Source organism: Protopterus annectens, chromosome 2.part1 (genome assembly GCF_019279795.1).
Source record: "Protopterus annectens isolate FY-2018-M chromosome 2.part1, PAN1.0, whole genome shotgun sequence".
NCBI lineage: Eukaryota > Metazoa > Chordata > Ceratodontiformes > Protopteridae > Protopterus > Protopterus annectens.
The window spans coordinates 84128790-84146800 of NC_056729.1; the positions used below are offsets into that span (position 1 = coordinate 84128790).

At 41.4% G+C, this 18011-nt stretch overlaps 1 protein-coding gene across 1 annotated transcript in view; it reads left to right on the forward strand.

Annotated features, from left to right (window-relative positions):
* Positions 1-18011, forward strand: part of LRBA (LPS responsive beige-like anchor protein) — a 4045850-nt gene that overhangs the window by 1427538 nt on the left and 2600301 nt on the right. The window contains exon 32 of the mRNA XM_044063433.1: positions 154-287. Coding sequence (XP_043919368.1) covers positions 154-287 — 134 coding nt within the window. The remainder of the gene's footprint in view (positions 1-153; positions 288-18011) is intronic.

The following is an 18011-nucleotide window of genomic DNA, read 5'->3' on the forward strand; positions in this document are numbered from 1 at the left end:
AATTAAGTTATTAGATGGTTTTTCCCAGTATTACAGTATTCTGTACCTTATAAAAGAAGTGAAAACTGTTTATACAGCTTGAAACTCTAGACTACTATGTTATGCTCTTAGAAGTTTATGTATTCCATTTAACATTTTTGTTATTGTCATCAGTATTTCAGAAAGGCTTGAAAATGCATTAGAAAAAGCTGCACCTCTTCTGAGAGAAATCTTTGTGGACTTCGCTCCATTTTTATCCCGCACTCTTTTGGGCAGCCATGGGCAAGAGCTGCTCATAGAAGGTACAAGTAAGTTTTTTTTTTTTTTTCCCTCTTAATATTGCTTTTCCTTCATTGAGGCTTTCACAAGTAAGTAAATGTATAGATTTTGTAACATAGAAGTGGAAGGGTAAACAGGCAACGAAGGGGAGACCAGGCTAATAGGCCAGACATATTACTCCTGAAGAACACAGGTGGGTTGACCATTTTTCTTTCTGACCTGTTTAGTATCACTGTAGATCCTAGAAGAATAACAGCAGGTCTAGAACTGACATCTGTTAGAACCATTACAGAAGAATGTCAAAACAGCTCAAAGGATGAACCAGGAAGTTGTAGGACAAATTAGCCTAACATTGGTTATAGGAAAACTCATGGAAACAGTTAAAGGCTACTGACTTACTGAAGAACTTCAGAGTGGATATCTGCATGTGTTTGTCTTGGTCATATTCTACCTTGTTGAGTATTTGTTCAGTAACTAAACTGAAATAACAGTGGGTGGCCTGCACTTAGATTCTGAATTGACTAGAGATTGTGCCGATCTGGAAGACTTTGGGAGAAGCAGGTTGTGAAGTAAAACAAAAAAAATTTGTCTATATAGGCAGTGAAAGTTGGAAATGGGATGCATTTTTTTCAATAGTAAGGTTTGTAATTAATTTGGCAGTCGCGGTGATGCAGCAGTTAGCATTGTCACCTCACAGCAAGAGGTTCTCCTGTTCGATTCTCAGCTGAGGTGCCTTCTGTGCAGAGTTTGCATGTAATTCCTGCGGTTGTGTGGGTTTCCTCTCACATTCCACTGACATGCAGTAGGTGGACTGGACACTATAAATTGGCTGGATGTGCGAATGTGTGTGCGAGTGAGTGGTACGTACTTAAAAAGGAAAGGATTGAAGCATTGATGTTCATTAGGGATGAAAATATGTTGCTTGGTATGAATATATAACATATTGGTTATCTAGTTGAATCTTAAAATGTATATAAATGTATTTTTATTAGATTGTGATGCTTATAAGTGATCATGTGATGTTTTTAGGACTTTTAAAAGTGTCTGTTTTTTTACTTCAGTCTGAAGAAGTCTCTGTGTAGTAAAAGGGAGACAAAAGCGCTAACTGGAGGTTTTATTGTGTGTTAAATAATTTCCATCAGAATTTGCGACTGTTTTTTGTACAAACAATACAATTAGAGCATTTTAAAACAGTGTATAACAAGAACAGATGTTTTCTTAACAAATATGGTATTTTGTCAAAATTATGTTGAGGCATCAGTAACAGAATTAAATATTTACAGGTTATTTACAGAAAGGTCATAGGAAAAATCTTAGTGGAATAATAACATGGAAAGTGTAAATGATCACACTTCTAGGTAAGGCTAATACCTTTGTCAACTGATGTAACACATAGATCTAAAGAATATATGTCAGCAGTGTTATGAATTTAGCAAGATTATTGGTGCTTCAGGTATGCGGAGGTATTTTATTCTAAGTGGTTGAAAGGTAGCCTTTTCAGCAGTGATGAGCATAAGAGGGTCTGTAGAGTATAGTTTTGATTTCTAGTTGGGTTTATATTCCTGTATTTTGGTTTAGATGCTTTGTTTTGAGACAGTTAACCAGTTGTGTATTGTGAAGGCTGTAAAATGAAGTTCATTATGGGAGTAGGTGAAATTGCAAGAAATCACAAATTATGCCTTTAGCAGTAAAAGTAATTAGTAACTCCACCCATTAACCTGTGTTTATAAAGTTTAAAGAACACTTCATATTTAGTTGCCAGCTGGGAGGGTACACCAAAATGATATTAAAATGTTTTCTTTTTTTCTTTACACCCAGAATCTGTCCGTCATCTGACATTCCCCTTTAGGCTTATAGGTTAGTACTACCAGTGTATTGGTGCATGAGTAGTTTTCCCAGTTGATGGAGGGGTAGTTGAAGTCACCTAGTAGGACTACTGCTCGTGTGGCCCACTTTTAAGCCTAGCCAGTTAACCCATTTGAGAATCAAACCCTACATCTTGTGTTTGTAAGCAAACACCTTAACTATTATGCCAACTTATTGTGATACAAATCTCAGTGGTAGGTTAAACTTGGTTGTAACCTCTGTGTGGTCTAAATTTGATAGAGATTATATCTGCCTTAGATGTGATGTAAAGATCTTGTATCAATGAAAATAAAGTGTAGTGGTTCATTATTTACATATTAAAACCAGCTTTAACACTTATTTGCACAACTATTAGCAATCCTTTTGTAATATGCATTTTGATTCATACCACATTATATTTACCATTTTTACAGAGTTCTCATCACTGGTACTGTTGATGTTCATCTTGATCTGTGCTACAGTAGCATGAGCTGTATGGGTTATATACTGCTAAGAAGGCAACTGCAGTCCGTCTTCCAAAGCTTCAAGGACAACTTTAATGCACTCAAACCATTAGTCATCTCAAGCTGAGCTGGAAAAAGACTGGTTTGGGCAATGCCACCAAAGTGTGTTCCTCTTGCTGGCTTTCAAAGATTTGATGATCAGTTAATGCATTCCATTGCTGGGTAGTTATATTCCCTTTATGGGAAAAGACTTCCACTTTTTAATTTTCTGATTAAAAGTGAACTTTTTTTCTTTAAAATTTCTTTAAAATTAAATATTTTATGTTGGGGGGGGTGATTTTATAGACTGTTACACGACTTTTATAACTTTATTAAATAAGTGCATTACTTTCTACTTTTTCTGGAAAAAAGTTAAAATTACTTTTATCATGTTAAAATTTGTTAATTTACTTTTGGGAGCTTAGAGTAAGTGTTTAAAGTGCATTTCACTGTATGTTTGGTGGAAAAGGGGACTGTATTTACTATTTACCTCCTTTACTGACTACTGCTGTCAGGCTTCTTTGGGAATCCTGCATCTTTTTCAACTTTACCACGGAACAACATGCTGATTTCTTACTTCTTCATCATCTACCCACAAAAAGAAGAAAATTATTTAATAAACTGCCTTTGCCACCACAGCAACTTACTAAAACGTTTCAGCTGCGCATGGGGTGACTGTACTATGACCACTTGTGGTTTCTCATATCATTCATCTTTTTCTTTGGCTCCCGGTTGGTATTGTCTCGATACATCCTCTGTAGCTACCGTAATGCCCTTGGAGGAGGATTTTTTTAAACATAATTATTATTGAAGAGTATTTTAACAACATTGCAAACATTACAGTGACTATTAAAACATAAAAGTATAGACGAATTAAGCTTTATTATAAACTAAAAATCAAGCAGACATCCTGTTCACTACTATTTTAAGCAACATAAATTTGCATTACATATAGCAGTCTGACAGCCTGACTGTATAGAGGTAAAGTATAAAAATATTGATTTATTTTTATTCAGTGTACTTTCTGATACCCTTTTCTGATTCACGTTGCCACCTCAGACTTTCTTGTTTTCCAACAACCTATTACAAAAAGATGAAAAAAATCAGCTCCTCAAAAGTAAAATAGTAACTGGGCTAGGGAAAAAAAAGAAAAAACTTAAAAGAAATTAAAATACTATCTATTTACATACGAACTACCCCCCCTTCCATTATCATGTCTTTTTACACCTTCTACTAGGTGTACCAATCTTGACATCTCAGTCTAAATAATCTAACCTTTATTTTAAATCTCTGAATTATCACAACTCTCCTGCTGATGAAGAATATCTTTCTGCAGAGTTTCTTTATCCATTCTTCTCTACCCAGCAGAAATTAATTCAGGGCTACGTAACTAACCCTACCAATCAACATCTCCCCTTTGTCATCCACAAGCTATGCATCTTATGCCACGTGCTCTCTAACTACCCCTCATTTCCATCACTTAACAGTTTTTATTTCTATATATTCCATTTCACCTTAAAGGCCTTCTGATAATTTTTCTTCACCCCTTTTTAAGGGAGAATTATTTCTGCCTAGCCAGACTGAAATGCCTGTCCCTAAAGAAGCATTTTCCTGGAAAAAGTGTTTCTGCTTCTTCAGAAATTCAAGTCAAAAAGAAGCAAAATTATTGACATGTGCCAAAAGTAATTGAGACAGAAGACAGGAGTGATTTATTCGGCTTAGTTCTGGGTTTAATTCAGGCTCTTGACACTTTCAGTGCTGCAGTTTTTGGCAAGAGAGAAAAAGATTCTTGGTTTTTCTGATGTATTTCAAGATTTTTAAACCACAAAATGACTGAATGGACAGCAACTATTTTTTCTCATGTTTTCTTATTCATATTCTGAGGACAGTGTGTCTTCTGTCATTCCCCTCAAAGTATTCTCTTTCTCTAAAACTATTTTCAGAAAAAAACAATTGTTTCAGTTAGAGTATAATGGCATTCCATGGTCTCTAAAGAATTATTATGACATGCTTCAGCTGGAATTTCCTGAACCTATACCAGTTCCTCTTGTTCTTTCAGCTTTGGGGATATATTTGTTAACGGCCTATAGCTTGCCTGACAGGCAGCCTGGTTGCCCTGAAAAAGCGAATAGATTATATAAAGCTCCTCAGTCTTGTAAGCTTTTGTTCTAACTCACAAGTTTTACCCAGTAGTGATTTTTATGATAACTGTAATGCTGCTAAACATTTGGTTAATACCAGTCTCTCCACTACTGACAAGGGTGGTTAAAGCATTTGATATATTTTTGGGAAAAAGTATTTTCTGCATTTTTTTAGAATTCTCAATTGCCAAGCAAATAAGTTGGTGTATGCTTACTTCTTTGGAGAACATGATGAAACATTATATGATTTATTCCCTCATCCCAAGTAAAACAGCTTTATGTAATCTTATTTCTTCTGTGTCTCAAGTACTCATCCTTTGAAATGTGCTTATGATTCTGCTGATGCTACTTCCAGGGTGCTGCCACTAGGACAGTTATGAGGAGGTGTGCATGGTTACATACTCAAAACCACCTTGAGGATATTAAAGCTGACATTTTGAATTTTTATCTGCCCAGCTTTCAGACTTCTTCAGAATTGCTCTCTTTTCCTGGATACTTCTGTGATTAAGTATGTATCACAGTTTCTGGCTTATCTCTCCCTAGCTTAGTTAATTATGGAGCTCCATCTTTCTCTAAACCTTGGTTATAATTAAGTCTTCCATAAATTCCACACCAAACTACTTGGAGTTGAAATTGACAATAACCTCAAGTTTGACATCCACATCTCATTAACCATAAAAAGGTACACAAAAAAAACTAGGAGTTTTATACAGAAATAAGCAATTCCTCACCAAAACAGCCAAGATTTCAGTTGCAAATAGCCGCCTTATCTCCACCCTACTCTATGCCTCTCCAATATTTACCAACCTAAGGCAAAGTGAGTTAGGTAAACTCGAAACTTGCTGCAACAAAATAGCAAGATTTGCCACTGGCGCAAACTACAGTAGCCACCACTGCACCTCACTTACTGAACTAGGCTGGCTAGAACTCCCTCACCTCCTTCAATGGTACCAACTCTCACTCACCCACAAACTACTAAATCATCCTCTAAAAGTCCCCTCCCTCCAAAATCTACTCCAACCCTATCATACCACCAGACCACTATGCTCCAGCAACAAAAATCAATTACAGGTAACTAAAACCAGGAACTCTGCTGGAGAAGCTCTCTTCTCCTGTTCTATAGCAAAATTATGGAATACCCTTCCTCACACTATAACGTCTGTGTCATCACACACTAACTTCAAAGCTGCTCTAAAATCTCATCTAAAAGAGCACTAGACATATAACCCCTGTAACAAACCTCTCTAACATCTCTACCCCAACCTCTCTAATCCCTTTCTTCCACCCCTCTAACTACCTTGGATTGCAGCCAAATACATTGCGTGTAAACCTATATCTCAGCTGTAATCTTAGCCACTGTTATTCAAGGGTAATAGCTGTTAGCTCAACTATTAAAATACTTTAGTCTTTATGGCACCAATGATATAAGTGTTGAACCATTTAACTAAATAATTTAATTTTGAACTGTAACTGTTTACTACTATTGTTAAACAAAACTTACCTATACTTGTAACTTGTAATTGATTGTTGTTTTTATTGTGGAGCTTTTCTCCTTGGGCCTCCGCTGAAAAAGGACCTGTGTCCAGTCGGATTTTCCCGGTCAACAAATGTAAATAAATAAATAATAATAAATATTTTGTTTGTTCCTTTTCATGGTTTCCTCTGCTTTATAAAAATAATTCCAAAGTATTTGTAATACCTCTGTAGGATCTGTGGTTATTTTCTTGTTGTAGACTTCCTTGGTTTGGTGACACCCCTTTCTACTTTGTTGCATAAGTCATTGTGGTAAGAAATGGTTGTGCTGTAGAGTTATTAAAAATAGTTGACTTCTTAAAAGCAACCTTTCTAAATTCCTACATATTATCAAAAGTCTTTATTTTTCCTTTAGTATTCTGCAGTTGTTCCTTCAGTTCTGTAAGATTCCCCTTATTTTACAATAATTTAACATGTCAATCATACTAATTCATATTTCTCTCCATAACTTTCTCCCTGTCTTATTTCTACTACACTTCTAAGCTCCATTTTCTTGTTGTCCCACTCAGTTGCTATCCCTTTGGAAGATATTTCTATCTTCCTTAATAACTATTGAATCATTTCCACCGCTCATTCCTTAAATTCCTACCTTTTTAATATGTTAAGTTGGAAAACACTATTGTCTCATTTTTACTTCATTACCATGCATCATTGTATTGGCTTTTGTTGGTGCATGATCTGAAATAGTTTAGATGTGTGTCAGAGCTTTTAGTTAAGTATACATGCTTTATGAAATATAATTTCCATCCAGTCTAGCCCAGTTTTTGCATCTTGGGGAATATGTATGTGCTTGTATTGCTGAATTCCCGTCTTCCATACCAAATATTTGCATATAGTTCTTCTTTTCTATGTCCCCAATTAATCCCTCGTATTGCTTATCCAGTTCCAGTCCCCACCAATAAACAATATTCCTTGATGAAAGCTTATTTTTTTTTTTAAAAATTCTCTTAAGCTCCATAATAGCACTTCAGACTGAATATAAAGATATGCTAGTGTAATCCTCCTTCCCTGTCTCTGTAGCCCCTTACTGCCACAGATTTACCATCACAGTTTTCTTCTATCTTTTATAACTGTTGGAGCCCCTCTAGCAGTCAGTGTTATTACTCGTGGACTGTTCTGCCGAATGTCCACCCAAAACCCTTTTGTCAAATTCGCATGATGATTTCTATCTAAATGTGTCTCTACAGCATTGCTATTTGCACCCTGCACTACTTAATATAATTCAGACTGCTTTGCTTTTTGTCTATACTTTTAAGGCAGTGTGCATACTTTAGTAATATAGAGTAGCCATTGTGATAGAAAGCTCTTGCTGTCGCCTGTTACATGTCAGTTCTTTTGAATGTAAATTTTAGACTTTTAGCATACATGCATATGCTTATATTTGACAGGCCGATCTCTTGTGTAGTTGCTTCTTGTCTCCATTTAAACCTATATCAATTTTTTCAAGACTTTTTGCTTTGATGAAAACGCGCGCACACAAAAAAAATAGATTTTCAGAACTCCCATCCACTTTTAACTTGCAACAAACAAATAACACTATATGTTAGCACCTGTGGTCCCACTTAACATTAGTTGTTGTTTTTTTTTCTTGTCTTTTCCCCCCTCCCAGATGTGGAAAATGCATGCTTTTAGCCCTAAAAAGAAGTCATCTGGCTATCTTTAAATAAACTAAATTGTGCACTATTATATTAAATACATTAAAGGACTAAGGATGCTGGGGAAGCAACTGTATGTATAACTTATTCACCTGCCACAGTTTCAACTTCTTTTCTTGTATTCAGTGTTTACCAGTATTCCTTCAAATGTCACTTACACTGTAACATGAACATTTCACTTCAGTTCTGGCCCCTTATGATTAATTGCATGCATCTGCAGACTGTTTCGTATAATGGGATTTAATTATTGATTGTCATCTTTCTCTAACCTTTGCATAACTCAGTGTTTCATAAATATTCCCATTTGTGCATTTTCCTGTTTGTCCTATCGCTCTGCTTTATATAAATGTTCATACAGTTTCAGAAATCTCTCAATACATTTGTAGGATCTCTGATTATTAGTTGTATATAGAGCTCATGCATATTTTTATCAACCAGAAGAGAGGTTGTGGACAAAAATTAATAAAGAAAGAATTTGTCTGGGAGAGAGAGAGTGTAAGAATTAAATAAGATAAATTGATCCTCCCAGTATAATAAGGTAGTTTAAGGTTACCTGATTTGAAGGAGTATTTTACAGCTACAGTTAAGGCTCATATACATAACACAAGGAGACTTTTTTTAATTAAAAGTTGAAAGGGATGAACAATTGGAGGGAGGGTCAAGAAATAAGGATAGAATGGGATCTGAAGTAGTTAACTTCATTTGATCAGCAACCTGTGGGTATTGGATCAGATTCAGCAGCTTTCCTAGCAAAGATCCGAGCTCCAAGCTCCTCCCCCTACCCATAATGCCCTGCTACCTCCCTCTAACCCTCAGATCGAGTTTGCCGCGACTTTTTGAAGCATCTGAGAATGAGCTCCTAGCATTAGGTTTTGTGAGTTGTGTAGATTATTTAACTTTTTTCCACTTAAATTCACTTTTTCTGAGTGTGTGTGACACCCCTTCTCTCCTATCTATCTGGGTAGTTTATCGTTAGTTTATCTTTAGTTCCTTAGTTAGTGTAAATTTAAATCCCCTCCCCCCTTCTGTCTGTGTATGCGTGTGGGCCTAATTTTGTTAGTATGTCCGAGGCCCCAAAAGCTATTTTTTTCAAAATACTTTGAGTTTGGCCATAAGCTGTCCCCAGCGGATGGCCACACTCTGTGAGTTATTTGTCTGGGTGTAGACCATCTTTCTTCAGGCTGCGCTATCTGTGCAGCCTTCAACCCCAGGGCTTTGAGGGATAGGCGGACCAAGCTAGTCCTCGCTGGCCTTTTGCCCCCGGATTCAGCTTCGTCCTCTTCCCCCTCCATGGCGCCAGCCGCGGCTGCATTTGCCCGACCGAACGTGCCCACTCCCCTGGCTGGGATTCAAACTCCCACTTCGGCTCAGGAGGAAAGGGAAGCGAGGAAAAAAGACAGGAAGGATAAAGAGCGGGAGAGAGACAGGCATATCATAGCCACAAGAGGCGGGCCGATTCAGCTCCCTCAGCCCCGCCATCTAAGCAGCTGTAGCCTCCCCTCTTAAGGTCTGCGGGTCTTCCCCCTCCAGGCTTCAATCTCCATGTTTCTCCCCGGAGCCGGAGGAGGAGACCCGGTCACCTTTGAGGTCATCCAGGCGGCCTTCCCGGCCAGCCTCGGCAGCCTCATTCGGGTCCACTAGAAGTTTATCTGACGTGGATATGGATCGGATGATGCGTCAATTTCTTCAGGCCCAGCTGCTCAACCGCCTTTTTTGCCCCCATTGCTCCTTCTCCGACCCGCTACCAGGGTTCTGAGCTGTCGGATCCGAATAGCTTCGGAGCCGGGGTGGTGTCGGCGCAGACAGTGTTTCCTACTTCGGATCCAACTGTACCTTCGAGTTTGTCGGATCTCTTTTCGGTTCCAAGCTCTTGGGGCCGTGAGATGAGCGTCGGATCCGGAGGGGTTAGTGTGCCTTTGGCTCCATTGAGGTCAGATCGCACTGCCCTTTTGGATCCGATCGGGTCATCTCCGGCGCCGATCCACACGCCGGATCCGAGGGGACTGCTTTTGGATCCTAGGGAGAGCAGCTCACCCTCGGCATTCGACGTCGTGGAGAGGGTTCTTTCGAGGGATTCGAGGTCCCAGGCTCTGGCTATGGATCCACCCACCATTTCCTCTTCGGGCCTGTCTTCCATCATCCGGCCACAGGGACAGCCTGCGCCTACATCCCAGGTGGTTCCCATGGAGGAACAGGACATTGTTGGTGAGCCCTCCTCGGACAGCCCCCCCGAGGAGGTCCCTCACAAACGTAAGTGCAAGAGGAGGCACTTGGACTCACCCGAGTCCCTCACAGAAGACACTGACTTGGAGGAAGGGGAAGGTTCCCCCAGGTCACCCCCCGAAGACGTCTCCTTCAGAGACATTATGGAAATGCTTCGTATTAGAGGGGGGGTGGTCAGCCCAAAAGCTTTCCTCGGACGAGTCTGTCTTTCTGGAGGCATTCGCAGGCCCATCTACCTCTTGGGTGTCCCCTCCCGCCGATCCCCTGGTGGACCTCATAACTACCAGGACATGGAAGGAGCTGGACACTGTGGAGCCAATACCCAAGAGACCGGACAGGATTCTCAGCCCCCCCCACAGACAGGACAGTTTGGAGCAAAGGTGCCCCTGTAGATGCCATGGTGGTGGCGGCTGCCACCAAGAAGGAATTAGCACAGGAAAGTTCCTCAGTACATCCTCCAGACAAGGAGTCTCGGGCGATGGACCGCCTCGGAAAGCGGATGTTCGCTTCAGCAACCTTCTCTGTAAGGTCACTGAACTATATGGCACACGTGATTCGACTACAGCGAGACCTAATTAAAGAGTACGCTGGGTCACCCCCAGAGTTCATGTCGGCCGAGGACAAATGGACCTTCTCGGCACGATTGGCCACTCTTAAGTCTATTACGAATACCTCTGTGCGGCTTCTTTCCCATGCCATGGAAGGAGCGGCTAGAGCCAGCGGAACAGGCATTGTTTTACGAGACAAGCCTGGCTCCGTCTCTGCGACTTTGCGGAACCCTTCAAGGCATCCTTCGTGAACGCCCCCTTTGATGGTTCTACGCGTTTTGGCAAGACAGTCTGCGATACGCTACTCCAGAGCGAGAAGGATGGGAAAACATTGTCTGCTGTCGGGATCCGCTTCTCTGCTCCTCAGAGGTCCTTCTCCAGGAATCAAAGAGGACAGAAGATGTGGTTCCGGAAATCCCAACAATCCCATTTCGCTCCGGATCCCTTGTCCTTCAGAGGCAGAGGAGGACAGGGTGGACGCCGGCCCAGAGGCAGAGGGGGGGGGGGCGAAGAATTTTGGGTCGAGGGAACCCTTTTCTGATCGACCCGTGCAGCAACCCTGAGGGGTTGCCCAAGTGCTCCTCTCTGGAGGCAGTCGGGGGGCGCTTCTCAGAGCATCTAGCACATCGGGAGTCCATTACGACAGATCGCTGGGTGCTCCGGATCATATCCAGAGGTTACTCAATCCCATTCCTAAATACTCCCCCACCCCCCAGTCGGGGCACCTCCCCAATGTACCACCCAATCAGAGGGAGGTAGCAGCCCTAGAAGTAAAAGAACTTCTAGAAAAAAGAGCCATCCAGCACGTCCTCTCTGGGGGACTTATGGCCAATTCTCGACCTGTCCACACTGAACCTGTCAGTTGCCAAATAAAAGTTCCGGATGGTCACCATACAATCCATTCTCCCACTATTACAGGAGAACGACTGGATGTGCTCCATAGACCTCAAGGATGCTACTACCATGTTCTAATGGACAGGCGATCCAGGAGGTTCCTCCGCTTTCGGCTGGGAGCCAGCCACTATCAGTTCAGGGTCCTACCCTTAAGTCTCACTACAGCCCCCAGGGTGTTCACCAAGGTCATGGCAGTTGTAGCGGCCCACCTGAGGCTTCAGGGAATTCAGGTCTTTCCTTACCTGGACGACTGGCTCCTAGCCGCCCCCACCAGGCATCTACTATGTTCAGCAAGAGACTACTTCCTACATCTCGCCTGCTATCTAGGGATCACGATCAACCACAAGAAATACTCCTTTCAGCCTACTCAAATTTTGGATTTCATAGGAGCCAGGATAGATACGATTCAATCCAAAGTCTTTCTGACGTCGGACAGACTGCGCAATCTAAACCTACATGTTTTGGCTCTTCTTCAGTCCTCAGCCCCTCCAACGGAGTTAGTCCTGAGGGCTCTGGGGTCCATGGCAGCGTCCTCAAACTTGTCACCGCTCGCGCATCTGAATATGAGGATTCTCCATTGGACCTTGCAGGTCCAGTGGTCCATTCTGCTTCATCCCTTGTCTGCTCCTATTCCTCTCAGCAGAATTTGCAGGGAATCTCTACTTTGGTGGCTCCATTCCAAGCATCTCCGGGAGGGGTGCCCCTTCTCCATGTCCCCACCCCAAGTCACAGTGACCACGGACGTGTCTCGCCTCGGGTGGGGGGGGGGCAGTGCATGGGCAGCACCTTCCAAGGCACGTGGACTCACACAGAGACCTTTTTGCATATCAATGTCCTGGAGATGAGGACAGTTTTTCTAGCATTGCAAGCTCTCCAAGCCCTTTTTCCCCTGGGGACTATTGCAATTCAAACGGACAACATGTCAGTGGTCTGGTACATCAACAAGCAAGGGGGAACCAGATCTTACCCACTTTGCCGAGAGGCCATGAGAGTGTGGGAATGGGCGATATCCACCAACCGCTTTCTCATAGCAACGTACATACCGGGTTGGTCAAACATCCTTGCAGACAAGCTGAGTCGGACTATCCTCTCACCCTACGAGTGGTCTCTCAACCCCTTAGTAGTGAAACAGATCATCCTCAGATGGGATCAACCTTGCTGCAATCTGTTCACATCGCCTTTGAATGCAAAGTGCAGCGGGTTTTTCGCTCTAATTCCCCCACCAGGGGAAAACCCCAGAGACGCTCTAGTTCATTCTTGGCCATCCAGTCTTCTTTATGCTTATCCTCCTCTTCCGTTAATGACAAAATTCTTGCAGAAAGCTCGTCGGTTGGGCAGCAGAGTTATCCTCATAGCCCCATTCTGGCCTCGTCAAACATGGTTCCCTTGTCTACGGTCTCATCAAGTGCATTCTCCCTGGATCTTAGATCCCCTTCCAGATCTGATTTCTCATCCCCTGGGATTGAGGACCCCTGACCTGGACAACCTCAAGCTCTCGGCTTGGGTAATCCAGTTCCCTTGATGACTAGGACTCCCGGTATCTCATCCTCGGTTAAAGCCATTCTGGTGGCCGCTCATAAACCCTCTACCAGAAAAATCTACAAGAGTAAATGGAAATGTTTTTCTATCTGGGTGGAGCATAGGAATTTGGACCCCTTTACGGCTCCTATTCCAGCAGTCCTCGATTTTTTTTTTTTTTTTATCAAATTTTCCATCAGGGAGATAGCTCATCAGCTGTTAAAGTTCAACTGGCAACAATTTCCCACTTTCACGTTGGAAACAAATTTGGCCCCCTGGCATCATCTAAGATCTGCAAGACCTTTCTGAAAGGCATCTTCCTTTTGAGACCCCCTGTTAAGGAAGCAGTCCCTCCATGGGATTTAACCCTAGTTCTCCAGGCTCTGACTGGTCCTCCTTTTGAGCCCGCAGCTTCGGTTGACTTGAAGTTTGTATCTTGGAAAACTACCTTCCTGATTGCCATTACTTCAGCCAGAAGAATATCGGAGCTTCAGGCTCTTTGCAGTAAGCCCCCATACATAATTTTTCGTAAAGACAGTTTCCCACAGGACTAACCCCTCTTTTCTACCTAAAGTGGCTTCCGAAGCCAATATCAACCAATCTATCAACCTGCCTGTCTTCTTCCCTAATTATCTCAACAAAGGAGAGTATAGACTCCATTGCTTGGATGTACATAGACAGTTACGATTTTACCTACACAACAGCTGTTTTTCGAAAATCAGAACAGCTCTTTGTTTCATTTGCTAAGTCCTGTCTGGGTAAACCAGTGACTTGGGTAACCTTAGCTAGGTGGATTTCACAATGCATTCTTCTTGCATACAGAAGCTCTGGTGTGTTCGGGCGCACTCTACCCGTTCTGTGGCTATTTCTGCGGCCTTCTGGTCGAAGGTCCCTCTGGATGACATTTGTTCAGCTGCTACTTGGGCTTCCTCTCACACTTTCATTACACTTTATAAATTGGATCTGATTTCCAGAGGAAGGGTGTCCTTTGGCTCTGCAGTACTCTGGAATATCCTCCCATAAGGGCCTCCCAAGTTGTGGTAGCTGGGGACTCTCCCACAGGTTGCTGATCAAATGAAGTTAACTACTTCAGATAAAGAAGTTGTGTACTCACCATAACGTTCCATCTGAGTAGGTATCTTCATTTGTCTGCAACCAACCCTCCCTCCATCCCCCGGACCTTTAGTTCATTATTGAAGGATCATGATATGTCACTTTCCAGATGACATCAGGTGGAACGTTCAGGTAGTTTTTCCTTGTTATAGTAGTGTTCTACGATACTATGGCAAACTCGATCTGAGGGTTAGAGGGAGGTAGCAGGGCATTATGGATAGGGGGAGGAGCTTGGAGCTCAGATCTTTGCTAGGAAAGCTGCCAGCTCGGATCTGAATCGGATCTGATGCCCACAGGTTGCAGACAAATGAAGTTACCTACTCAGATGGAACGTTATGGTGAGTACATAACTTCTTTTTTTGGATGCAGTTTAAGGAGACTAATAACCACCATACAGAATAATTATATTCATGAGGTTGCAGAAGGTATTCTGTGAGCTAAGCCAACACTGGAATGGAAAATTGAGATTTTGCTACTAAGGATGACTGCAAGAGAGGACTGGAATTTACTGGAGGAAATTCGCAAAGAAACCAAGGCATAGGTGCTACGAGGTCAAGCAGTTTGTACTGTGGGTTAGAGACTGCATTCCCTGTCATGGATTGATATCAGAATATAGGCAAAGAAAAAGGGATAGAGGAGTCCTAAGTGAAAGACATGTTCTAGTAGAGTTTCTAGTCAAATCTCGAATGGAAGCTGCTGTTAAAAAGGGGTTAATTAGCAGAGCATGTAAATATTGAATGATAAGTATAAGAATCAATCAGAGGAGGTTAGAAAAGATTGGGATGCGAGACTAGAAAATTAGTTTACAAGGGAACAGTGAGAGAGAATATGTATGGCTCCCAAGTGTGCAGCAAATTCCAGAATGTTTAGAATATTTGCTTGGAAGTGTTTGCACAAGTATTTTATATCTCAACCAGACTTCAAAGAATTTTCCTCAGGTAGATAACAAATATTGAAGGGTTAATGGGGAAGAAAGAAGTAGCTGTTTTTTGTGAATGTAATTTGGCAGATTTAAAAAATTTTGTACAGAGTACTCTGTCAGAAATATTAGGGGAGCAAATGGATTGAACTAAGCAAATTAATTCATTTGAGCCGGGATGCCGAATCTGAATTGCCTAGATATAGCAAGTCCTACTAAGTTTAATACTTTCGGCTACCAAAGTAGCAATTAGTAGAAAATGGAAATCAAAATCTAAACTCATCTGTGTTTGAAGTACTGAATGTTATGAAAGAGGGAAAAGAACTGGAAGCTGGATCTTCAGAAAATGGAAGGAGCAAAGTGAATAGAAATGAATGGAAAAATTGAATAAATGGAATTTGTGTAAATAATGCATGCAGAATAATGTTTAGGAGAAAGAGTGAGGTTTAAAGGAGGGCAGAAATTGAGTTAAGTAATATTGGATTGAAGGATAGTTGTAAAGAAGGAAAAACATGTATTGTATAACATGTATAAATGGAAAGATATTTAGATTGTTTTCTTTTTTTAGTAATGTATATGTGCCTATGTCTTAAGTGATTTAATAAGTGTATTAAAAAAGAATGTGCTTGTATGGTGTTTGGATGTGGATTAAATGGAAATGTTTTGTTTCTCATAAACAGGAGAGTAGATTGGATGCACTGTCTTACTGTAATTTTTACTAATGGTATGTATGGGTAAATACCTCTAGAGAGAGGTTATTTTGCCCTTTTATACTGTGGTGCAGCGGTTAGCATTGTCGCCTCACAGCAAGAGGTTCTCCCGTTCGATTCTCGGCTGGAGCGCCTTCTGTGTGGAGTCTGCATGTCCTCCCAGCCGGTTGAGTGACGGTAAAGACATGCAGGTAGGTGCATGTGTGAATGGGTGTGCCTTCCTTGAAGTTTGGGCATCAGGCTGGCAACTTGGCACCTTACAAATCCACTGCCAATCATTAGCAGACTGGAGTTCCACTGTGGCGACCCCTAACTGGGAAATGCCGGAAGGCATTACTTTTATACTTGCCTATAATGCCTCTTTTTGTCAGTTAATTCCATTGTGGGTGATTAGATGAGGCTCTGCTTAATTGCTTTACAGTTCTTTGCTTACTGGTGAGAGGTTTGAAGATACCCTTACATGTAGCTACTCTCTTGGTGAGTATGTAAGTAAAAGTCCTTTTGCATCCATATATGCGTTTGAGACCAGTGAAAAATGACCCTCTGTTTGAGTAATTGCTAGACACTGGCTTTTCTGCCATTATATCACCTTTGCCCAGTTGCAGATGAGCCATGTATCTTTACAGTAGGAAGAAATTCGGATGGATGTTCTTGGCAGCAGGTAATAACAGGGTTATCAGGACTAACCTTTAGGGGACTGAGTTATATTCTAAATAGAGATGATACAGAATTAATGCAAAAGAAGATGTGGTTTTACTATAAAATAAAGCTAGACCCTGAATGTTTTCTAGTACAAGATGTTAAGAATCGTAAAATGTTAGTGAAACAAAAAGCTGTAACTGCGAGCTGCCTTCATGGTATAGAGGGATGAAACTCTGAATGCATTCCAGCAGGTCTGGCTTCATGTATGTAGCACAGTTGTGTGTGTTATAGTGGAGTGAGGGGGATAGTAGGGACTGAATGATGATTGGCTCACTCATCCCTGGTGATTGAGAAGACATTTATGCTCCACAGCTTTGGTACCACCTGATAAGATGTCTGGATGTCAGGCTTAGGCTCCAGGCCAAATGGAAGTGCAGCTTGCCACTGAGTGCACAGAACTTTCAGCGGTGATGGTTATTGATAGAAACCTTTACATTCACCAACACAGAATTGAAGGTATCAGTACATTTGCACCTGCTGCAGGGTGAGGAAAGTTAGGATTTTAACACTCGTAACCCCAGTGGAATCAGGAGATGCTGCTGCACCTCAAAATGTTGTGTTCTATGCTTGCTGATCAAACTGAGGTTTCATCTCCCACCATTTCCCCTTCCATCTGTGTTGCCCCTCTTGAGGAAAAGTAAAGCCAAACATAAAAGCTTTGGAAAGCAGCTGATAAGTCAGATTACCACCAAGATGTGCACAGATGAAGGTTTTGTTTTCCTTTTTCATCACATTTAATGATTTCTTTTAACATTTATATTAAGCATAGGTTATTTGCACTGTATCTTACATAAAAAACTGAACATACATGTATCAGAATGTTGTCCGTGTTACAAGACTACTGCAGGGTATTGATCTAATGCTGTATTATAGTGTGCATGCAGTAAATTATTGCAATTTAAGGTGGTTCTTGTGGTCCTTTCCACCAGTTGTTCTAGAAGGGGATGGGTTTTCTTTCTTGCTATTTCAGTTTGCTGGTATCATTCTGTTGGATTATAAAATGATAAAGGGATGCTGTTTGGGCAGTGCAATGTTCTGTATATGTGGGAAATTCAGAAAAAAATGAGTGGTTTCATTCTGTGCAGAATTGCCACTTTAGTTTTTACTCCTTTAAAATACCTTACTGCTTTCACTGTAAAGGTAGCTGCATGTAGACTGATGCTCTCTGCTTCTGTCTAAAGTTTTCTAAAGCCTGGCAAACGTGTAAAAGTGAGTGACTGTAAGCTGTATAATGCAAATGGTTTGATTTAATTTTTCTTGTACTGGGATCTGGTGAGGAGAAATGAAACTAGATAAGGTGGTAGTGACATGATATTTTATGTACACCAAGACAATGTGAGTGAAGGAGTAAAGGTTCTACTACTGATTGATGTTGCTTTTAACTCTGGGACTGGGTGAAAATGACTACATTTCTTTATCATTTTATGACACAGGTCAGTATAGTGGCAT